General features: G+C 38.3%; 1 protein-coding gene across 1 annotated transcript in view; it reads right to left on the bottom strand.

The window, feature by feature from the left end:
• The window catches only part of LOC131958925 (proteasome activator complex subunit 4B-like), a 47,270-nt gene extending 24,172 nt beyond the window's left edge, over positions 1–23,098 (bottom strand). Inside the window, exons 1-19 of the mRNA XM_059323998.1 lie at positions 22,838–23,098; positions 21,127–21,267; positions 16,962–17,078; positions 15,619–15,663; positions 15,271–15,420; positions 14,539–14,602; positions 13,934–14,008; positions 13,712–13,834; positions 13,538–13,630; positions 13,089–13,267; positions 10,000–10,086; positions 8,304–8,490; positions 7,836–7,925; positions 6,224–6,288; positions 5,839–5,989; positions 4,030–4,128; positions 3,691–3,760; positions 2,393–2,460; positions 1,555–1,758 (exon numbers count right to left, since the gene is read on the bottom strand). Of these exons, the coding sequence (XP_059179981.1) occupies positions 1,555–1,758; positions 2,393–2,460; positions 3,691–3,760; positions 4,030–4,128; positions 5,839–5,989; positions 6,224–6,288; positions 7,836–7,925; positions 8,304–8,490; positions 10,000–10,086; positions 13,089–13,267; positions 13,538–13,630; positions 13,712–13,834; positions 13,934–14,008; positions 14,539–14,602; positions 15,271–15,420; positions 15,619–15,663; positions 16,962–17,078; positions 21,127–21,267; positions 22,838–23,031 (2,202 nt within the window). The 5' untranslated portion in view covers positions 23,032–23,098. The remainder of the gene's footprint in view (positions 1–1,554; positions 1,759–2,392; positions 2,461–3,690; positions 3,761–4,029; positions 4,129–5,838; positions 5,990–6,223; positions 6,289–7,835; positions 7,926–8,303; positions 8,491–9,999; positions 10,087–13,088; positions 13,268–13,537; positions 13,631–13,711; positions 13,835–13,933; positions 14,009–14,538; positions 14,603–15,270; positions 15,421–15,618; positions 15,664–16,961; positions 17,079–21,126; positions 21,268–22,837) is intronic.
• Between the last annotated feature and the right edge of the window lie 1,415 nt (positions 23,099–24,513).

Below are 24,513 nucleotides of genomic sequence, written 5' to 3'. Positions count from 1 at the left end.
TTCGCTCCTATCTGTCTCTACTTGTTTGTTTATTATCCCGTCATACAATCAGAGTTTCATAGTTGACATTTCTCTGTAATAAATGTATTTTACTGTATGTATAAATGTAGTCTACTTGTAATTAAGTGTTTTTAAAAAGCCATAAGAGGTAAAGTATTCAGTCAATCAATCAGCCAGAAAACATAACTGAGTGTTTTTCTTCTTTAAAGGTATAGTTTGGATTTATTGGAGTGTGGTTATATGAGGTTCTTATCCATAGTGAGTGTATTACCTACAGTAGATGGTGGTCAACATGCCTTCAGTTTGGAAAAGCAGGAAGGTGTACAGGCAAGGAAGCTAAGCTGTGTACTGTTGTGGATCAGAGCAGCAGCTAAAAATATTAACCACCTAAAAAAAAGTCCCAACTGTATTGATAATTTGTGGTTATTATGGGTTGTCACAGGTTAGTTTTTGCTACTGATGGTGATTTTTCTCCTTTTGGGGCCTCCTCTATCTTTGTAACTTGTTCTGTGTGTGTTTTTGTTCAGATCTAGTAAAATGTTAATTGTCAATTGGTATAATGTTGAGTTATATTAAAAAAAAACGTTAATACATTTTTATTTGTATGAAAGCTCTGACACAATTGTATTTTCTTGTAAAACCCAATAAACTCAGTATATGAAAAATATCCACCCAAAAATGTAAGAATAAATATATCAAAGCTACCAGTATCCATTAAAAAACCTTATTTTACCTTAACACCAGGGTTGCTGATCTACTGCTGCCTCGATCAGTCTGGTTAAGTTTGGATTCACCAAAGTTGCAAAATAACACAATCAAACCTACTTAACAAGGCAGCGGTGGACCAGCAAATAAAACTCACGTTTTTGTCAATGGTGCCTGGTGGCATAACAATAGAGATAATACACTGACTATGGATAAGAACCTCATATAATCACACTTTAAAAAATTTTTTAACTATCCCTTTAATCACCTTGTGACCCCTTCAGATCCATTTAGTGGCCCTTTTAGAGGTCCAGACCCGCAGGTTGTGAACCACTGTCCAAGATGAAAGAAGACACCTTTGCAGTTCATGTTCACAGTCTGTGCAAAGCACACTTAGTCATTATTAAAACCTTTAGAATATTTATTTAAAAAAGTTTACTGTCATGCAAAACTGAGAGATAAAGTGTGACAGTGTTTGGTCCAGTCAGTGTAGCAATTTAATTTCAGTTTGATAAATAAATGCTGTCTAATTCTCTTCCTGGAAATGGACGTTGCGTTGCAATTACCGAACATGTAGCATCCCGTTTCATTTAACAGTTTTAAAGGTTGCATTTGTGGCATTTTGTGTTTCCCGGAAAACCTCATTGTTTCCTGCCACAGACTAGATACTGTAATAGCTGCGTTAAGAGTCAATTTGCACTCGAGGAGGTGAGCAAATGAGCCATAGTGGAAACTCCTGCTGCAGTGGAGGGACTAGATTAAACTTTAGTAAGATTAAATAACGGTGGTCATTGTTCGGTTTCTAAAAGTAATCCTTGCAGGCGTTTGTGTGTCTGTGTGTGTGTTTACCCGTATCGGGAGGTCAGTATCGAAGCCTCCGGAGGTGCTGCGGTACTCGGTGGGGTAGATGAGGGACAGCGACCGGAGTGTGTGCTCCAGCAGGCTGCAGGCGAGGGTGTACGCCTGTTTGCAGCGCAGACGCACACACACGCACAGGATCCGCTCCAGGTCCCCCTGGTATTTTAACAGCTGTTCACCATCCACACGGGCCACCTAAAAACAACACACACACACACACACACACACACACACACACACACACAGGAGTACATGCACACACACAAACAGGCAATTCAGTGGAGAGTTGTGTCTTAAATATTGAGGTTCTCCAGTAAATCACAGCATCTGGCTGGCTCCCACTCGCATTAAGCTCCCAGGAGTAATAAAACAAAACAGAAAGGGTATCAATATGTTCTGGTTAACGACAAAGCTCCTTCATATTTATGACCGTGGAGGGTGCACGCTGCAAAAAAATGTCATTATTCATCATTTTTTCCCCCCCTCATACAATGTCACAATCATGTTCCTGCTTTTAAAAACAAGTGAAAATGTCTCCCTGTTCTGCTCATTTTTAAGCATCTCATTTGAGTTTTTTGCAGAAACACTTGACGAGGACCTTGAATTAGATTCCAGCAGCAGTGAGGAAATGACACCTGACTCCGAAATATTGTTGGAACAAATTGATCTGTAATGGAATCAAGTAGATATGCCGACCCCTCCGGCACAGGTTTCAATCGCTCTGAGATTAAATAACGTTTCAGGATAATACTGTAGATAAAATAAATTAGCAGGATTAATATTTTGTGTTGTGTTGGAGCCCTTGGGACGTGATGCATCCTCGTCTCACCTCGGAGAGCAGCTGGAGATTCCACAACAGCTCCTTATCCAGCTCGTCTTCACTCTGCAGCTCCATATCTACACACACACACACACACATAAATAAGGTGAGGCATGTACTGTATTGCTCCCCTGAGCTCCTTTTTGCTGAATTTGGGGTCATTTCAGGCTTTAGTCGCTCCAGCTGCACGGTTCTATGTGCGCCTGTCTGTCAGCACACAGACTGAAATATCTCAACAACAATAAAAATCTCAACAACAACTGGAGCGATTGCTGTGAAATTTTGTCCAGACATTCGTGTTCCCCTCAGGATTACCTGTAATAACTTTGGTAATTCTTTGCCTCTTTGGTTAGAACCACCTTGATGTCAAACATATATTTATTGTTATAAATAATTATCCTTCAACATGTAATTCCTATCAGCCTCAGCTGTACTTTTATACGTCTTTATTACTTATTAGTAGTAACCAGTGGTGAAGAAGTATTCAGATCCCTTACATAAGTAAAAGTACTAATACCACACTGTGAAATTACTCCACTACAAGTAAAAGTCCCACATTCATATTTTACTTAAGTAAAAGTACAAAAGTATCAGTTTAATAAATTTTTATTTAAACACCACTGAGTCCTGACGTCAACTAAGTCAAAACTTAATTCACCAGATTCACTTTGTATTAACCGATATGACAGTTTTGTCCCTTTTCCCCACTACTTTATCAACCAGTTGCTAAAAGGCAGAAAAAAGTTTAATTAACAGATTATAATCACATACAAAAAAAACACTCTAAAAATAGTCCACACGGTATAATCATTTTTATATATATTTTTTTCAATTAGGGTTATACCTTCCCCCAACCCAAAAACAGTATGTTATTCGAAAAAAGTGTGCCACAAATCTATCCATTTCTCTTCAATTCCTGAATCAACTAACGTCAACTAAGTCAAAACTTAATTCACCAGATTCACTTTGTATGAACCGATGTGTCAGTTTTGTCCCTTTTCCCCACTACTTTATCAACCAGCTGCTTAAAGGCAGAAAAAAGTTTAATTAAGAAATTATTATCACTGGTATAAGAACACTCTAAAGAGTCCACATGGTCTAATAAATCTCTTAATTGTTTTGATAATGTGTTAAAAACTGACGAGAAAGATTTGTCTTAACTGCAAACTCATTGAATCTGAGAGGCCTTGTACAGTCCTCATGCTACCAAACTAACTAGTCTACACACACACACACACACACACACACACACACACACACAGACACACACTAAACTGCTCTACACACAGACACAGTGTGGTACTGACTGTCGGTAATGTGGAAAATGACGCTGCAGCAGTGAGGGACGAACAGACGGAGAGACTCAGCGGGATGACACTGCAATCAGACACACACGCACATTTAGATGCCCGAGCAGAAACAAGAAAATGACATCAGTTAGAACTCCAAACACCACCACAAACACTGAAAATGTGCAAAATGAAGAACATAACACACAATAAATTATGACGCAATTACTGTGAAGTATGACAGGAATGGATGAATGGAGAAAAAAAGGTTTTGTATCATAGATGACAGCCAACAAATCTGTCGACTCTGCTCAGCACATTACAGTTAAATGAGATAAAAATCTGTTGAACACAAACCTTTGCTGCAGCTCTGCACATGTCAGCCACCATCCTGCCCGAGACACACGTCTCAAAAATGTTGGAGGTGGCGAAGTTAAACACCTTCTGCAGCGCCGTCTAACACCAAGGCAAAGATGGGAAGATCTCAATGTGTTTAAATGAAGATTTTCCACACACTGTGCACAACACAAGAGCTAGAGTTGTGAACATATTTGCATCATACATCTTTTATAGCTTAATTAGTGTGTAATTCAAGTTAGGGCTGGGCAATTAATCAAAACTTAATTGAAAAAGACATTCACAATCTTTAACAGACGACTAGCATGACGATTATTTAGATTATTTTTCTGTCAGTTTTAGTTTTGAGTCAGTGGTAGAACGTAACGTAAAGTACATTTACTCAAGTTCAATTTTAAGGTACTTGTACTTTAGTATTTCCATTTTGAGTTCCTCTATACTTCTACTTCACTACATTTTAGAGGCAAATATTGTACTTTTTTTTAATCTATCTTTAGTTACTTTTCAGGTCGAGATTTAACATGAAAAAATAAAAATAATTTAAAATTATTACGCATTTTATTAATTCAACCACATAACAGTATATTAAGTAGTTAAAATTAGCTCTGCTTTCATGACAGTAAAAATATGGTTACATAAATGCATCAATAATAATAAAAATATAATATAATAGGAATACATAAAACAATCTGTGTGGGTCCGTTCTGAACAAATGCATCAGCCAAACAAATTTTTAATGGTTACCCTTTTGTTTACATTTGTATTATGACTGAATATGAACCTTTAAAGCCTCTAAAAGCATTTATCTAACATGAAATAGTCATAATATAACAATTCAGGTCGCCTGAGTCAGTGATTTTTTTTTAAAAGACTCTTCTCAAAACATACTTTTATCTTTTAATTCTCTTGTAATTTTCTTATTAGACCGCCTTGGTATTTCTACACTAAAATTACTTTTATCTGTTGATTTTGTTTCTGTTTTGTTTCTGTCTGTTTTTAATTTGCCTTTGTAAAGCACTTCATAACATGTGTTTTGAAAAGTGCTCTTTAAATAAAGATTATTATTATGTTATTATTATTATTATAACTAAATAAGCAACTATCAATTTTGAAAATGACTTATTGTGCCTTTAATTAAGAATATGAGCACTTTAAAACTAAGCAAATAACCCCAAAACTATCGTCACATTTTGACTCAAATGCTAATAAATCCCTAAACCCTGATTGTTCAGTTTATGTAAGCTCTGCTCAATTCAAACTGAAAAAAACCAACATAAATCTGTAACGCTTTTTAATAAGGTCCTTAATAACCATTAATTACCTAGTAATAAGCCATTGTTCTCGCTTTAGATCCAGTAGTTGCAAAAAGCATAGTTAACTTATAGTTAACTTATAATAGATGAGCAATAAAGTATATTTTAATATCAATAAGCAAACAAAAAAAGATTAATAAAGGCATGGCAAAGACATAATGGGTGGGTCATGGGTGTATGTAATGCCATTATTAACACTTATATAAGCTTATAAACACACAATAATGTAAATAAGCATCTTGTAAGGACTTACAAGGGCCTTATTACTTGTTTATTAATGGTTATTACAAGGACCTTAATATAAAGCGTTAACCATAAATCTCCAACCAAAACGTTTCGATCTTGGGCAGAAATGTTTATGTTCATCTCATCCACGAAGCTTTAAATTTAGTTTAATGTGGCTTTAAGGTTAGTGATCTGTATTAAAAGTGTTTAATTAGTGTTAGAGTACAGAGATTAATTAATTAATTTAAAAGAGATAGATTGTGTGTGCTACCTTGTATATCTCTGTGGAGCACTGTGTCAGGATGGTGCTCACGGTGGAGGACAGGCCGAGCTCCACCAGGCTCTCCAGCTGAGTCTGGGTATCTGTCTCCATCTCATCTCTCGTCTGTTCCAGGGTGCTGCTGTCTATCAGAGCAAAACACCTGCAGATATGCACACACACAAGCACACCCTTATACACTTGTCAGCGATGAAAATGTCAACAGCATTTCTGTTTTTCTTTTTTTTTTTTTTAAACCAAAAAGGCTGTTATACATGGCCAGCAGAGCCAGCGTTGCAGACCGGTGCATTTCAAACAGAAAGAGACACATTCACACTCAAGACGTTGACAACGAGGCTTTACTAAGTGACAGTTTGACTTGGTAATTTGTCTCTACCTGTCCAGAAACTGGAGAACGAAGTCTTCAAATTCAGCCGAAGCAAAACACAGATTTGACTCAATCTAAGAGGGAGAAATGGAAATGATTGGTTACTGGAATTGTAGACTGTAATATGATTCTGTATGTGAACTGGTTTTATTTTAAAATAGTCAAGAAAATAACATTTAATTCACCGTTTTGGGAAAAACTAAAGACTGTGTAAAAGAAGTGGATATAGCCTCCATGTCCCTTAAAATTACATTCTTTCTAATGGCCAGCAGGGGGCGACTCCACTGTCTCAAAAAATAATTTTATAGAGCTCTATGAGAAAATGACCATACTTCTCACTTGATTTATTACCTCAGTAAACATTTTCCGAAATGAGTTTATGGTCTCAGTTGCTAGTTTAAAGTGTTCTTCAATACAGCAAAATGTTTGTTTTGTAAATTATATTCGTATTTTAGAGTAAAATAGCCATGAAGTTGTTTTTGGGTGCTGTACGTGTTTTTGTCTAAACGCGTTGACCCTTTGACAGTGTTTTCAGTTCCTCAAAGTTAATTGTAACATTTTAGTTGGATAAAAATAACATTTTGTTTTAATCCTGTTTTTTTGTTGGTCAAATTTTGGATGCAAATTAATATCACAGTGAAGTATGGATGGACTTAGCGTTTGCTATGCAGTGCCTGACCTTGCCGCGCTGGAAAAAAGCTGTGTTTCTATCGAAATCAAAGCTAATTTTTAAGCAAAATTTTGAAATGTTGCACTGAAGAAAATGCAAATTATGGACGTTTCCATCAGCTTGTTTAGAGCAAATAAACAAAGCTGCAGTAACGTATTTTGGTCAGAAGATGGCAGTTTAATGTGTTGCTGTAGACTAATCCGTCAGTAAACAGGGAAAGAACAAGAGAGACAAAAACAACAAAAAAGATGTTAAAAGGACAATTTTGACCACCCATGAGAGAAAATGGAGATAATTTCAGTTGGAATCAGGAAATGGATTCAATTGGGCTACTATAATATTTCGGAAGCTCAGAAACAGCTTATCAGTCATGTGAGTTAAATGTTCGCTATGTCAGAACTTATTCTGAAAAAAATAGTTTCCATCTCCTGTTTAGTGCATTAACTCTTTTGAAAAAGACAAAAAAAAGTGAAGCGGAAAAAAGTTAAGTGCATTTTTTAAAGTTTGATCAAATTTTGGTGTTTCCATCAAGCTTTTCTCATGGGAATCTTCAAAATGGAATAAGAATTTGTTGATGGAAACACAGCTACTGCCCTCTTAGCCAAATCACTTTGGGCGCCCAAAAAAACAAGATGGAAACAGCAAAAATGCCAAACTCAAGGCTTTAACACGTCCATAATATGACTTCACGCTGGCTTTGTCGACTGTTTTTATCCAGTCGATCAGAAATATGCTAGATATGTTTACACTCTAGCTGGATTTTGGTAACTTTGAACAGAGTCAGCAGCTGTTTTCCCCTGTTTTTAGACTTTGAACTAACCAGAGCTATTTCTCTAAGAAAGAAGATGTCTTTGAATGATTGATGGCAAGACCTTTGCTTGGGATGTTGTACATATTTTGTTTATTTAATCTCTTTAGTGACTGAATTGTTAATGTGTGTTGTGTGTGTACCTCTGAGAGATCGCTGTGCTGAGAAGGAGCAGACGAACAATCCACTAAAGGCACCAGAGTGGTGAAGGTAGTGATGAACTGGAACGTTATCTGGACAGAGCGGCACAACGGGAAACGGATCAATTTACATCATCTGACGTGATCAAGGCCCCAGTTAAATAACCTACCAGATGTCGGTGGAATAACTTTTTCAAATGTATCAATTCACTTTGGGGTGATGGATTAATGTAGTCTGGAGACAATGAGCACACCAAGAAAGAAAAGCAATCCATTTTACAATCCAAGCAGAAACTGAGGACTGAGCCTCGGTAATTGCAAGTTCTTCAAACTGAGATATTCATTCCACTTTCAGGAATTATTAATAGGACAGACCAGAGTACACGAGAGGGGAATTTAATCAGCAGGAGCTGTATTGTCTACTTGTCTAACAATTCCTCTTCATTACTAATCAACACATCCATTACTCACCATGCACTTGCTGAAGTCGTTAGGGTCCACCCCCGGCAGGGAGCCTATGAGCAGTGGGAGCACGTGTCCGCGGCCCTCTGGGTAATGGTTGTTTGGGGACACCAAGCTGCGGGCCATGCCGATCATGCAGCTGAGAGTGGCGGTGAGCGTGTGCGGCTCCGTCAGGGTCTCCATCGCTGCATAGGTCCTAGAGGTGGGGGAAAAAATCGATACAGCATAGTATCGGCATATTTTTCCATGGCAATATAATATCGATTCGTGGCCGCCAAGTACCGATATTTAGAAATTTTAGTACATTTTTTAGTCACTATACTGGAGATACTGGTATCATATGAAACTACAAGATCTGAGGAATCTATAAGCACCATATATGTAAATGTCAGGATATCATGTCAGGAAGTTGTCAAAACTAACAATGCACAGTTAGGCTTTTTTTATGTTTCATTCGAAAAAAATTCAGAGCAGTGAAGCTTAAAGTTGAGGAAAGTTTGTTAAAATGCTGCAGTTGTTGTCGTCCATACATGTTTGATATCAGTTCAGCTCAGTTTGACTGAAGACTTTGTTGGTCAGTCTGTGGGTTTGACTCTCATTGTGGAGAAATAAAAAGACTGAAGTGCGATGAACAGACTGAGAATTTTTCTCTTATTTGACAAAACTATACAACAGTTAAATCGTAATATATTGTATCGCAAAATACTTAAAATCGCAATAATATCGTATTGTGACTCAAGTATCGGGATAAAAATCGTATCGTGGGGCCTACACACATAAATATGAAGTGGTAAATAACAGAATGAAGTGAGCTGAAAGGGTGAAGAGGTACATGTGCATTTTCTGAAAACAACTGGAAGGTAATTATTGTAGTTTGGTCATTGATTCGGCCCACTTTGTCAACACTGTCAGCAGGTGCAGCACGCAATTAATGCACTTCAAAACCCCTTGGTTCCTGATTGCTTACACTGTTACCTCTTCTGAGACATGAGCACACATACTGGATGCACTTATTTTTAGATTTAGTGTGACATACAGTGCATTGCCTGGGGATATTATTGGGCATCTTGCAGGAAGTGATATGCAAACAAATTAAAATGCATGAAAACTAAACATCAAATTTAGATGATATATAGTACTGTGCAAAAGTAGGCAGGTGTGCAAAGATGCCTAGAAGAATTGATGCTGGTTTGAAGGGTGGTCACACCAAATATTGATTTGAATTAGATTTTTGTTCTGCACACTCACTTTGCATTTTGTTAATTGATCTATTTTTTTTTTATGTTCTTTGGTTAAGAACATTTGTGGAAAAAGTTTAACTTTCCTGAAAATTAAGAGAATGTATAAGAATATTTTAAAGGATGTTGACCATTGCAAATAAACTGTTTTAAAAACAAAAAAGGCTTCTTATGACTCCAGAGCTTGCCTGAGAAACATCACTTTTAAAGTTTCCTTCAGAATAATAGTAATCCACAGATAATTGTCTGTAAATTCATGGGTACATTGCAAACAAAAACTGATAACTGCTAATTCTGCATACTTTTAATGGTGCCAATTTGCTAAAATATACCCAAATACAAACTTAGATACTTTAATCCGTACATCCCCAACAAGCCCCCAAATTACTTAACTTAGAGCAAGATGAAATATTTTTAAATGTTATTTGATGGTACATTAATGTGCCAGATATCTCTTACAAACTTACTTTTCCAGTACAGGCGGGATGGCGAGTTCTGGTGTGAGCAGAGCCAAGTTCTGAAGAGCGTAGGCTGCATCGGTACTGCCGGTTTTACTGCACATCACCACAAGAGGGCAGATAAACAACATACAGTGCAGCGTCAATAATGACAACACACACACACGCGCGCGCGCGCACACACAGGTGGATAATCACAGACGACCTGTCTTTGTCCAGATTAGTGTTGCTGAGGTCTACTGACACACACAGAGATTGCTGGATAACTGTCTGGCACTGAGTCAAATGGCATGTTGCCATGGCAGCAACCCAATGAACTCTGATAATGGTGTTGTGTAGGTTGAAACTCTGGTGACCTGATTACCTGAAAATTCAGGTCCTGTTTGTCCCCAAAAATATTTATTAAGTATCATTATAACATACTATATATTACTAAACAAGCTGAAACAAGGGTTGTCCACGCTGGAAAAATGCTGAGGACTCCTGACTTGGTGACACAGTAAGTCCATATTGAAAAATGCTGCACTGAACATATGGTGTATTTTTGAGTGCAGCCAAATTATCATAAATAATTGATAACCTCAGGTACATATGTGCAACAAGCTGCTTTTGTCACCAGAATAAAAGATCATTAAATTATCAATTAGTCTACATTAATGTAGTTTTTGTACTTTCTGAATCCATGGAAATATTCTGATCTAATGATTCAAATAATAATAATAACTTTATTTGTACAGCACCTTTCAGGTGCTTCACAGTACAGCATTACAAACCAAAAGAGGCAAAATAAAGTCCTTAAAAACAAGATAAAAACACTAATAAATATTGAAAGGCAGAAACATAAAAGTACTAAAAAGGGAAGAAGAAAAAGATTTAAAAAACAATATCTAATGTAGCTAGGCAGGACGTTCCACGTAGTAACGAAAAAGAAGAAATATTCAACAATTCTTGCTTCCAGTTACTGAAAAACATCCTGTTCATTTTTGTAAAATAAGGAAATATTGCCCTGATTAAGCTATCAAGGATTGTTGGAGTTTTAAACCAGATGACAGAGAGTGTACCCACCAGGAATTTGTCATTTAAAAAAATAAACAAATAAATAAATGTTTTGAAAGCTCCTACAGCTTAATGGCAGTCTGGAATAATGTTTAAAATGACTGTTACATACCTGTTAGCCAGGACACCGTTATGATACTTGTCAAAACTGCTAAAACTGCCCTGCATTTGGCTAAAAAGTGCAGTTTTTTGGATGTAAAAATTCCATATAACTGTTGTTTCAACTACATTTCAAAATCTGTATTTTTATATGAATCCCCTACTAACCACTAGGTATTTAAATGCTGCTAAAATAATGTTAATAAAGTGAGTTACATGTCTCCAAATCCGTCATTTTTCAGCCATATTTGCAGTGCCGATCACTTAATTACTGGTAGCTGCGATATTTGGTGTAAAAGGGACATTATTGTTCACATAAAACAGATTAATGTGAGGTATTATAAAAGAAGAAATCATGAGAAATAAGTCCCAATCTATTTGAGAACCACAGTTCTGGCTCAAAAAATTGGACGTCTGGAGGAACGTGGTCATTAAATGTGGATTAACAAGACCACCGGCTGTGACTGTGCAACAGAAAGCTCACACCTTCCTCCACAATGACACCATTGGTGTCTATTCCTGCCTGAGTAGAAATACTTTCTATCGGCCTTCCCACTTAGCACAAGGTCGATTTGCACTTGTCTTTGTTTCTAAATGTCATCTTACATCCTATTTTTACAGACCGGCTTCTCTGTATTTTTGGGTTTCTCTTAATCTCTCTCTTCTCTTTGATTCTATTATTGTGATTTTACTTTTTCCACTTTAATTTTTCTGCTATGTTGCATTAATTTGTTCTATGCTGTTGTTTATTATGCCTCTTTCTTTATCTCCTCTTACTTCTGTTTTATCACTTATTGCTTTGAAAGAAACTCTATAAATAAATCACTTGCTGAATAATACTGTATTTGTAGTAACTGTCTGTAACACTGGTGGCGAAATCATGTTATGTAAAGTTTGAATCATCTCATATTGTGTATGTGCATGTACAGATATTTAAATGTACATGTTAAGTGTATATAATATAAATATGTGTGTATATGTGGGATTATGTATATATAAGAGTGGATGTGGGGCGTGTACATGTGTTATAATCCTCAAGTCACCATATCTTTAATGCTGAAACACGGCTGTAAATATCGGGCATTGCTATTAAAGTGTGTCATGAGATTAAATATCTTGGCCATGATATTTACAATGATTTCTTAGATGATAAATATCTCCACACACAGAGTTGCAAGCTGTCTGCACAAGCTAATATGCGTTCAAATTCAGCAGCTACTTTCTTTTTTTTTAGAGCATTTAGAACCCTGTTATATAATGCCCTTTTGTGATTCTATAGATGCTGGCAGCCAAATGTTTGTACATGTTGGTGCGCTCACCTGTCTGCAAAAAATGGTATTTTCTGTTTTTCCATCCAAACTGTGGAGACTCTGGTGCTTTAGTTTGTATTTAGCTGCAGTTTGCTGTCTTTTTGACATGAAATTGCACATGTATTGCAGTTGTGGGTGTCACAATTAACTGAAAAAAGCTTTCAATTTCAATTAAAAATAAAAAGCAGGATCAGTAAAATCAAAAATCTAAAAATAAATGTGAATGACAGTTGTAAGCACATGAAACCAACGATCTGGAGAAAGGATTTTGGAAAAATGACCCGCTGTTATTTTTACTGGATGTGCTGCCTGATCACTGGTTTACCACAGATGAATGTTATGTTCTTCATATTTTGCTTGTGATGACTGCAAGATAAATCATTTCTTGCACTGATTGAAGCTTAACCCTTCCACGACTGTTTAATGAACTGCTGATCTTCATCAAGATTCAAGATATCAAGACTCTAATAATGGCAATTATATGGTATTTTTTTATGGTATTTTGTATATATTTTCTGAATAATTTAGTGTGCAATGGTGATTTATGTGTCCGTAACAAAGTCATAAAGTATTAAGTAATGTTTGTAAGATTAAATCCAGAAAAAAAAGGTAAGTTATTACTGTGTGCAATACCTGAACATGGCCAGCAGGACGGCGCCGATGATGCTGCGGGTGAACTCCTGCAAGTCTTCATCAGTCAGCTTCTGACACTCAGGAACCAGCGTGATCCAGCTGGGGGCGGCGTGGCGTTCCCGGTGCACGCGGCGCACAACACTCGCCGGGAGCCGCTGAAGCAGCCGCATCAGACGGCCCTGCAGACACACAAACATTCACACACACACACACACACATATTCACACATTAGCGTTATCACCCAGACACACATTCGCACAGTCTGCCGTAAACAGATCTCTGATAAGGCTCTTTTCTCCGGCAATTGTGCATTTCATTATTGTTACCATTACAGGTTATAAATCAAAGGAGTGTGACAGCCGGCAGCTGAAAATGTGCACAGAACTTGCTCAGAGAGTGTGTGTGTGTGTGTGTGTGTGTGTGTGTGTGAGAGAGAGAGAGAGGCTCACCTGCCAGCGACCATGATTGGAGGGATGGTAGAAGGAGGCGATGCTGTTGAAGAGGCAGGTCAGCTCCTTCTGTGCAGGGTTTCCTGCTCCTCCCTGCAGGGATTCAAGTAACCATAATTACGCAGCAATGAAAAATGTGTTTTTTAATGTGTTTTGCAGAGAAAAAGTGTGTACCAGAAGTGCCGTGATCCACAAAACCAAGTGCCCGATGTCATAAGAGTTGGTGAGGTATCGCGGTGCCACGATCTGACTGACCCCGACTGGAAGGTTCAGACTGCGCAGGATCCTGGTGAAGATCTAAACACACAGACAGTGGAGAGTTTCCCATCACAAGGCCCAGATAAAATACATTAACAGACACAGTGCTGCATCCAAATAATCCTTCTAATGACTCACTGTGGGAATATAAGGGGTCCAATCCACGTAGCCGATGTTATCGTTGGCGAGGCGAGCAAACAGGTTCACTAGGTGCTAAGAGAAAACATCAGACAAACAATCACTGCAAGTTTAAAGAACATTCCCAGAATTGAAGGAAGTCATTCCAAGAATTAAATATAGCCATTTTGAAAAAAAAACAGAAGAAGAGATGTTCAAGAAGAAGTGTGCACAGGCAGGCCGCTTCAGGACAGGAGGCTGCAGAGCAGAGGCTCAAATGGAAAATCTTATCTGCATGCCGAGTGGAAACCGGCAATACTTCAACAACGTTTCAACATTTCAATCATGGGGAAATGTGTGTCATTCCAAATTACTTCATCCGTTTTTAGGAAACTGGAGAGCTATATGATTCATTGCCCAATCATTTGAAAATGTTTCTAAAACCCCACCACTTGCAGTTGTAGATTTATACAGAAATTTGAGAGGTGGAATTTTTATTCACTTTCAATTTCATTTAACTTTGTGCATAAAGACTTTCAGGCCTGTGAACTGTGAACTTGGTGTCAAACAATTAAGAAATTGCTCCACAAAATACTATAAATATTGTGCGTGTGTGTGTGTCTCACCCCTTCCCAGCTTGGCTGATTTTGCACCGACACCCAAAGACTCATTAATTCTTCAAACCACAACCTGATAACACACAAAAAAAATAGTTTAACACACACACCTGAAGCAGAATTCCCCTCATCTATCTCCAATCCCCCCCCCCCCCCCCAAAATATGAACCCACTCCCTCCCTTGACAATTCTGGAGCAAAGAGAGAAAAACTGAAGCGGAAAAATTGAGTATTAAAGATGATGTATTGTGGAAACTGTGCGGATTCTGCTGATGAATCCAAGAGTAAATCCAGACAAATAGCTTGTGAAAGAGCAAACACAGTGAAGAATGCAGCGGACGCTGTGAAGAGGCTTGGTAGCTGGAACACCACCACGAAGGGTGCGGAGAGACGAGGGGCAAAGGTTTTCCAAGGCAGCAAAATATTACACGAAAACAAGAAGAGGAGGGAGACTCCTAACGCAGAAAGAATTATTTATTGGATCTCCCAGGTGCAGAGGTGTAAAGCCTGAAAATGTGGTTATGCATGAGCTGCACGCTCACTGGATCCAAGCAAAATACTGGAAGGTATTAAGAACAACTTCATCTCAGGACCAAAAAATGCAACATAGTCTATCTCTTTTTTCTTGCTGGCATAGATCGTCCTATAAATAAACAAAAGGTGCTTTTTGAAAACTTTATAAACCCTTTGTGTTAGCTCTGGCAGAGCTTCCGAACAGACCCCTCCAAGCTGGCCCACTTACAGGAAGCTCTGGCTGTGCTCCTCCGGGGGCATGATGGTGGGCAGAAACAGCTCCATGTTGCTGACGGCCTTCTGCATCACCATGTCAAACACACACAGCAGGGGGCGCCACTCATCCAGCATCTCTTTGGTTGACGACGCGGGGAAATACCTGGGAAATTCACACACACAAACACACACACACACATGCACAGCAAGGACAGACGTGAGCACAAATAGATGCAGACAAGCAAAGACAGACTGGAGATACAAATACACACATTGATCTACAACACGCAGCTCAAGCGGAGATCAAAGCAACGCATTATCCTGCCGCACAAATTACATGATCACAGAGGATGAGACTTACAGTCTGCAGCTTTTGATCAAAGCCTTCAAAATGTGGTCCACTGAGCTGCAAACAAGCAGAGAGAGGGGGTGTGTGAGAGTTTGTGAAGGAATCCTGCTTTAACTATCTTATGAGATCCACATGCCCTGCCCCAGGATAAAACTCTCGACGTTCAGGCTGCAGCTAACATCGTTAATCAACCTGTTCACTGCTCTTTCGTTTAATCACTTAGTAATAAGATGTCAGAACAAAATGCAAAGGGCCTAAGATGAGAAATAATGAGAAGAGGGCTCAGCTCCTATCCTACAGACCTGCTATTCTCTACCTGTCCACCAGGTGGCCTCAGGCCTTCCCACTGCTCCCTGTCACCTGACTACCAGTTACATGACTCTCATTCATCAGTCTTCCACTTTGTGCTTCATGTCTTTTGGTTTCCTGCCTCTGTTCTTGAGTCCTGCTACCTGCCTGCATGCACCTTCTGGTTACCTGTGGATGGTCAGTTGCTTCTGTCTGGTCTTTCTACCCATGCTAGTAAGCTTGTGAATCTGCACTTTTGTCAGAAATGTATTGAACTGTCCCTGTCTGAGTCCTTTCCTTGCTTACTCACACTCACCCTTGTAACAACAACTGTTTCAGTTTAGAGTTTGAACTAGAATTATGATAAAGCCATACCAAAGCAAAGATATGCCTATGCTTTCTTTACAGCTGACTAAACTGCTTTTGTTAATTTTGGACAAAGTGTGCAGTCTTTATGCTAAGCTAAGTTAGCTGGAGCATGCTAAGCTAAGTTAGCTGTAGCATCATATTTGCTCTATATGCACAAGTGGCACCAATCTTGTCATCTAACTCTCTGCAAGAAGCAAATTAGCATATTTCCAAAATTGTCAAACTTTTTCTTCAATGCAGGTACTTAAGGTAAGGTTAAGCTTGGCAGTAACTCTAAAAATAAAATAAACTGGGTATGAAACAAGCAAATTGACAGGAAGTACATGCACAGTAACAACAGTGTAACGACTTCTCACAACACACACACACACACACACACACAACATGCCACTTTTAAAGTCATCTTGTGTGTTATGTCTTACATATTTCAAGTCATTTAACACCCATTCTCATTCCCAACAGATGCACAGTCACAGTTTTAACAGCTAATGTTGTAAATATGGTTTAGTACTTAATGTAAATAAGCCAGTATTGACTTTTAGTTCACACGTGACCCCAAACAGTGATCTTCTGCGTGCAAATGTGTGTTTGATGCATCCATTGGCTTATTATACTACGCCACCTGACTTTCCTCTGAGCATTTTTTGTTGCCAAGGTGTGAAATGCCATGTGAAAAGCAACAACTTAAAGGCACATACTTGGGGAACCAGATGAGTCCAAGGTGCTCAGTTTTCGAGTAGACGACCCTCTCGTACAGATCGTAAAGGGGTCGCCAGGGCAGCTGTAGATCATCCCTTGACAGCAGCTCCTTCTTCCTGTTGGCACAAATGAAGCTAATTATTGTCTATCCGGCCTGTTTATGAGGATTCAGGTTCTTTGATATCTAAACCTTCCTAGAGTTCGACAGATAGATCGGTTGACAGATATCAGTATCAGTGTATATGCTGTCTGCCAGTGCCATTATGAAAACTTTTTAATACAATTTATAGTGCAGAAATGTTGTTTTGAATGATTTAGAAATGGTATTTCTTTTTTTTTTTATAGCAACTGACTGAAACTGAATAGTAATGATGTTTATTTAGCTATTTATTCGTTATTTTCTTATTTTTAATACATTTCTTTATTAAATAATAGTGTGAGAAAGTTGCTCTGTGGGTACATTTGCAGACTGGTGAAAAATCAGTGCACAATCCACATAAAAAAAGGTTTTATTCCAGCTCAAAAAATTACTATATCGGCCACCATATCGGTAATCGATGAATTTTCCCGCTGTAAAATCAGCCTGCAAAAGCCCATATTGGTCAGACTCTAAACCTTTCTAAAAAATACAAACACTTGAGACAATATGATGGTTATAGTGTGGAGGTGAGAAACTCCAGGGTGTCTACAGGAGTCTGTAATTGTGGGTAAATGAGTCACTACCTCACAGGCTGCGCTCAATGTGATGACTGCCAACTTCCAGACATGTGTGCAAACACAGCTCTGTGATTCGTTGTATTCAATAAAGCATAACTGGCTTGACAGCTGCAGACGTTGGTAATTTGCAGGTGTAGACTCAGCTGGTAGAAAATACAGAACAACCCACCTCTAAAAGGGTCTCCGGAGAAACAAATGCAGGAGGTTAAGGTCTGAAAGTAGACATATCTGGCTTTTTGCAAGCAATGAAGTTACCTTTTAATCTCACTTTTGATGTTTCAAACGCCCTGTTAAGCTTTTTAAATTGCACACTAACTGATGAGCACTTTATTATAAGCTTTAAAGCAGAGCAGCTACATCCTCCTGAGGAACTTTCACATTGCTTTCTTTGTAATCTTTTGTTGAAAATCACTATTTCTATAGGAATAAACCCCACAGAAAGGTTGAGAGTCCCCGCACTGAAGGATATGCACAGTTTCCACAGCCTCACATTCCTCTTGTCGTCTCCTCTCTCATTCATCTAACAGCTATGGAACAGACTCTCATTGGGGAGATTTAAAAAATGAAGGAAAGAAGAGACAATTGGGGAAATGACGGTTGAAATGCGAGGGAAGAGAAAAGAGAGAAAAAAAGAAAGAAGAAGAAGCCAATTGAGAGCTGATGCGTGATGTTAAGTATCAAATTCATCCCTCAGCTGTGAGACCTGGCACTTAATATACGGTTAGCCCAGATCTTTCTCTCTTCATCTAATGGAAAACACTCAGAGATATGACATCTACATTAAGATGTTGATTTGTGATGGATGTGAAAATCATGGAAACAACTTGAGGGCAAAGTGGAAGTGATGAATGTGGCCGTTGTGGAGAATATCCTGCAGCCGCTGGAGAAGTGGATGATCTGATTTGCACAGGGAGTTAAGAGGTCAGAGCTTAAAGGGTAATAAATGTACTATTAGGCCAACATACTTCACTGTCCTTTTTACTTGGCAAGTAACAAAGTACATTAACTCAAACTCTACTTACTGTACTGATCTATTCAGAGGTATTTTACTCAAGTTTTTCTGTTTTATGCTACTTTTACTTCACTGTTTCAGAAAGAAATATTGTACTTTTTACTTCATGACATGTATTTTTATAGATAAGGAAAAACACAGTTCAGACTTTTTGGAGTGTGGTTGTTTGAGGTACTTATCTACCACTGCTAGGCCTGTCACAATAATTATTTTATTGACTTATTGTTCAAAAATGGGCATAATAGTTTTTTTCTGGACTCAATATATTGTCGTTTACATACGTGACTGTTTGTGCAGGAAAAAAAACAACCATATATTTCCCAAGCAGCCATTCCAGCTGCTTATGCTATTTTAATAATAAAGTAATATAATACATAATGATTATCTTAGTGCATGTTTTTGTTAACAGAGCCTGAAAGTCTATTTTATTTGTTTTGGTTGTAGTTTATTTATTTAGTTTTTATTTATCTAGGATATTTTAATATTTCTTTTACACATTTCAATTTCAATGTTTAATATTCTTGAGATTTAAAAATTCATTGCTCTGGAAAAGTATGTAGTTATTATGCTTATGATACTATCGTTTATCGTGATAGTTTCTGGGAAAATATATCGTCCAAAAAAATGTGTTATCGTGACAGGCCTAACCACTGCACTATGAACACTTTTTAAAATGTAATTTAATGTGCAATATCCTCTCTGCAGTGGTCCATATCCAACTGCTGACTCTGTATACATTGTATATAATGTTCTTAAATGTTTTATTTTATTTAACTTTTAAAAAAATATATTTCTACTAATTGTTAATACTTTTACTTGTTTATTTGTTAATACATTTCTTATATTTCTAGTTTATACTGCTATTTACTTATTGTTATTTTGCTATCCAATTTGCTGTTGAAATCTTAATCTTATAGTCAGTCTTTTTCTTATCGAAGATGGTGGTCGGTACACCTCCAGTTTGGAGAAGTGGGCAGGAGTTCCGGCACAGAAGCTGAGTAATGTATTTCTGTGGACGGGGGCAACAGCAAAATAAAAAAAAATTTGACGGGGGCAACAGCAAAATAAATTTTTGCCTTCAAAATATATATGTATATATATATATATATATATATACCGCTGCCTCGGTTGTTTCGTTTGTTTTTGTGTGACTTCGGTAATTTAAATGGTTAGTTCAGACTAACAATAGTCGCACAATAAAACAAATAAACTAATCAATTGAAGGAGCGGGAGTTCCCTATATTTTGCAAGGTAAAATAGATGGGTTTGTTAAAGGAGTCTGGTGGCTTTGAAGAGAGCATAGAAAAGAGCATAAGTTACTCATCAGAAAATGGTGCCGACCTCCATCTACTGCAGGTAACACACTGACGTACTGTATGAGGTAAGTACCTCAATCAACCCCACTTTTAAAAGTCCAAACTATCCCTTTAAGCTTTTAAAACCCTAATCTTTTTTGGCTGCTTGCTCCTGGCTAAGAGTATGTTTAGTTGCAGAGGCCCAATGTCACATTTTAGATATTTTTCTACCAAAAAGATTTCTCTTCTGAACTTCTAATTATTAAAACTTTAACATTGCCAGCTACATTTAGAACTTTTTTACTGCTAGAAATTTTAAGATTGAGCTCTTTTTAAAAGTGTGCTATTTTCTTATGAATTACCCCAACGCACTTTCTTGTATGTTTGTTTATTTTGACGCAGATGCAACATTTCCCATAATTAAACAGACGCATTCCGAGCCTTGTGCAGCCTCCACGGAGGTATCTGCTCTCTGAGTGCTTTCTAAATTACTTTTTTTGTTTTCAAGTCTGCAGGTTGTTTAAAAGCTCCAGATGGCAGCAATCCAAATGGCAAAGAGGTAAGTGAAAAATCCACTTTAACACGTCATGAGACTCGGCATCAGTATACCACTTGTAGCGCAGTGATGTTTACCAAGCCGGGCTGCTCACTGATCTCATTATACTAAAGGATACAAAAGGACAAGAGAGGCTGCAGCTTTCTAACGTCTAAAAAAAGATTGCATCGCTATAAAAAGATGTCATTGCTTGTCACACCTGACTTTTAGCATTTTGCATGATGTATTCATCATAAACTTATTTATATTCATATATATTGTATATTATGACATCTATCCAGCTGCAGGCTATGTAAACATGCTTCTCCCCAGTTCCCTAGCTACTCCTGGGGGATCCTGAGGCATTCCCAGGCCAGATGTGATCCCTCATGAGGAAGGTCTGCCCCGGGGTCCACAGGGAGGCGTCCAGATCAAATGCTTGAACCACCTCAACTGGCTTCTTTTATTAACGCGGTTCTCCACTCTCTGATCCAGATGTCTCAGCTCGTCAACTTGTCCCTGAGGCTGAGCAGCACCACATATCCCTGATGCATGAGTGTGTGTTTGTGTTTTTGTGTGTGTGCATGTTTGTGTCTCAAACCCACTTGAGGAGCTGGATGAGCAGCCTGGCGTAGCTCTGCATCATGTGAGGCTCCAGGTTCGGCAGCGTGACTAACTCATAGAGCAGCTTTATGAAGAGGATGTGGTCCTCTTTGCTGAACCTGCGGCCGTACAGCTTCAGAAACCTGAGGGGGGGAGGACCAGACAGGACAGGTGAGCAGTGAATGAGTGAACGGCTGCTTCCTGCAGCTGACCCATATTCTTAAAAAGTGCACAGCTTCGGCAGTGTCTAAGGATACATGATTGGACTCCTTGAGTCCGCCCAACCTGAATGGACTGGTAGACCAGGGGCAGTTCAGTGCACATGAGCTTTTAAAGCATCCTTAAGTCGGTCCTGGCTCCAGTGTCTCAACATGAAACCTTGATTAACCTAATTGAATCGGAGTTGATGCCAAGCAGACAGAGTCCAGAATTTATTTAAAGTTGCATGATGACCTGATACTCTTTATTCTCCTATATAAATAATCTGTTGATCAGCGGTGGAATGTAACTAAGTACATTAACTCAAGTAATGTACTGACGTAGTGTTGACATTTAATGCTACATTTCAGGTCATTTATTTGGCACTTAACTTACTGTTACTTTCCTCATGAAAACTGTCCTACTAACCAAACCAAAGTATCTAAAATCATTGTTAAATGTTAAATATTAAAATATTCCTACAAGTATCTGTTGGTGATGAAAGCAGAATAATATTATATTCTATGACAATTTAACACTTAGAAGTGTCTCATTATGCACGAGTACATTTGCTTTAATTATTTAAGTACATTTTTTAATTCAGGACTTGTAATGGAGTATTTTAAGACTATGTTATTTCTACTTTTACTCGAGTAAAGGGTCTGCATGAGTACTTTTCCCACCACTGCCATGATCATGGATCACAGTGTTAGGGGCCCTTAGCCTTCACCTGCAAAAATGTCACTTGAAGAGACACTTACCAACCACAGAAATACATTCAAAATTACCACAGAGAAAGACATAAAACAACAACAAAAGACAAGTAAAATGACCAAAACGGAAACTAATGACCACAAAGAAACACAAACAACCAAAACAAAGACACAAAATGACTTAAATGAGATACTTAACAACTAGAAAGGCACAAAACGAAACCAAAATGACACATAACAACTACAAGGACGAGCAAGAAACTACACAAAATAACCACAAAATGACACAAAATGACCAAAAAGAGAAACAAAACCATGATGAAAACCATGAGAAGATGCATAATGTGGCAGGTTGGGCCAATTGATGCCTTTTATGCTTTTATTTGTGGTTCTTTATTCCCTTTTTCTTTAAGTGCAATAGACTATTGGAGACCTAATAATGAATATTTCAAGTTTTAAAGTTAACATTTATTGTCGCTGTAACCACTTGCTGACACTCAGTCTCATGTAAATCTAAAATAATTGACACTTGACAAATATTATTGCACTTTTAAGCTTTTATGAAGCTTATTCAATTTGTTTATGTTGCTACTGTGCCAGAAAAGTATTTATGCAGCTCTGTGATGATTTGTCAGGCTTTTGGTTATATTTTTTGTGATTGACTGCACAGTCATGAATGAAATAGCCTCCAAAATGACCTTAGAGCCCAAATGAGCTGCTGTATAGAGCATTAAAATGATTCCTGAGTGAGTAATTATGGTCCTGCTTGTATCCGGAGGGCCAGCCTGGCTTCAACACTTACGAGAAGAGTTTCCTGGACCAGAAAGCGACCCCGGGCCACAGCTCTCTGAGGAGGACTGCTCTGGACAGGTTCGCTTTGATCTCCGCCAGCAGCTCCGTGGCCTCCCGGTCCAAGCGGCTGGAGTAAGGCAGCAGGCCGTTATACACGATCTCCTTCTGGGGGGTGAACCCTGCCATGTCTCCGTCCACAGTCATGGTCACTTTTTCTGCTTTGTGCGTAAAAAGGAAAAGAAAACCCCGCTCCTCTTTACCTAATGAAAGCTGCGCTGTCTAGGTTAGAGGGCATAATCCGTTGTGTCCAGCGACCAGGCGGAAGCCAGGTGATCACAGAGGAAAGTGTGTCACGCTAATTGAGCTGTGCAAAGCCTCGAGCGAGCGCTGCGCCCGGTTTCCGCTCTGACCCTGCAGTGTCAGGCGCTGCGTCACCTCCTCCTGCACACCTCGCAGGTATCCTCCTCACAGGCTGCCCGCCCGGGGCGCCGCGAAGCACGATGGGAGGTCGAGAATGACTACAGGTGGCTATAGAAAGGATGCATCACCTCACTGTGTGGTCAGGCTTGGAATCCAGCAGAAAAAAAGCTTTGATATATAGAGGCTTTCATGTGTGGGGAGTTAAAATTTGAATGGCATGATTCTGGACTACAAATCCCAGAGAGGCGCTGTGCTGTATGCGTGTGTGTTGCAGGCTAATCTGCAGAATAATAGGATGATCTGCTAACTGGATTCATGCCCCTCTCCTGTTCTACTGACCCTCAGTGGCTGTTCCTGGGACAGACCCTCTGTCTGCTGCTGCGTTTTGTGAATCAGCATCCCTCTTACATCATCATGCAGCTGAGCAAGCAAATGTTTATTTTGCAAGTCCCTATATCTTTAATGCTCTGGTCTGTGCATCCCTTTGGTCAACTGCTTTAATATGCTAATTAATAAATGCTAAATACATTTGACTTGATTAAGGTAATGCATGCAGCTACATGTGAATGTTTTTTTACTCATAAAAATGCACCTAAAACTGAAAAAAATATTGCCAACTATTTTGATATGTTTCCAGATTTTCAAATTGGAGGATTTGCTGCTTTTCCTTTTTATTATTATTATTATTATTATTATTATTATTATTATTATTATTTATGATTTTGAGCTTTGTATTGCTGGTGAGACAGAGCAAAGCATGGTAAAGCTGTCACATTTTTTTCCCCAACAGCATTTCTTACTATATTCTGATTTTTTTTTACAAACCAAAGAATTGATGCATTAGGAAGTTTAGCAGCAGATGAATCCATAATGACAGTAATCATTAGTTGCAGTCGAAATAATACAAAACAAGCTCAACCAACCGAAACTGAAAAATCCTGCTTTTACATTAATGCACGAGTTTTATCATATTAATGATATAATGAGGGCTGCATGGTTAAATTGTGCGATTATTTTTTAACCATATTTAAATTGTGGAGGAATTCCTGATATTGGAGGGAAAAAGCCTCATGCAAATATTTGCCTCTAGCAAATATCATGCCTTTGGATATTGTGCTTGTCTATAGCGCAATTTTGACTAAAATTGCAATTAATTGTGCAGCCATTCATAAATTATATAATACTATTACAATCAAAAGGGACATTTATTATGCACTGATTACTTTTAATACTGCAACTACATTTTTCTGATTGTACCTTTGACTT

Source organism: Centropristis striata, chromosome 21 (assembly GCF_030273125.1).
Source record: "Centropristis striata isolate RG_2023a ecotype Rhode Island chromosome 21, C.striata_1.0, whole genome shotgun sequence".
Classification (NCBI taxonomy): domain Eukaryota; kingdom Metazoa; phylum Chordata; class Actinopteri; order Perciformes; family Serranidae; genus Centropristis; species Centropristis striata.
Note: the sequence above shows the minus strand (reverse complement) of the source record. Positions and strands in the feature narration are given on the sequence as shown.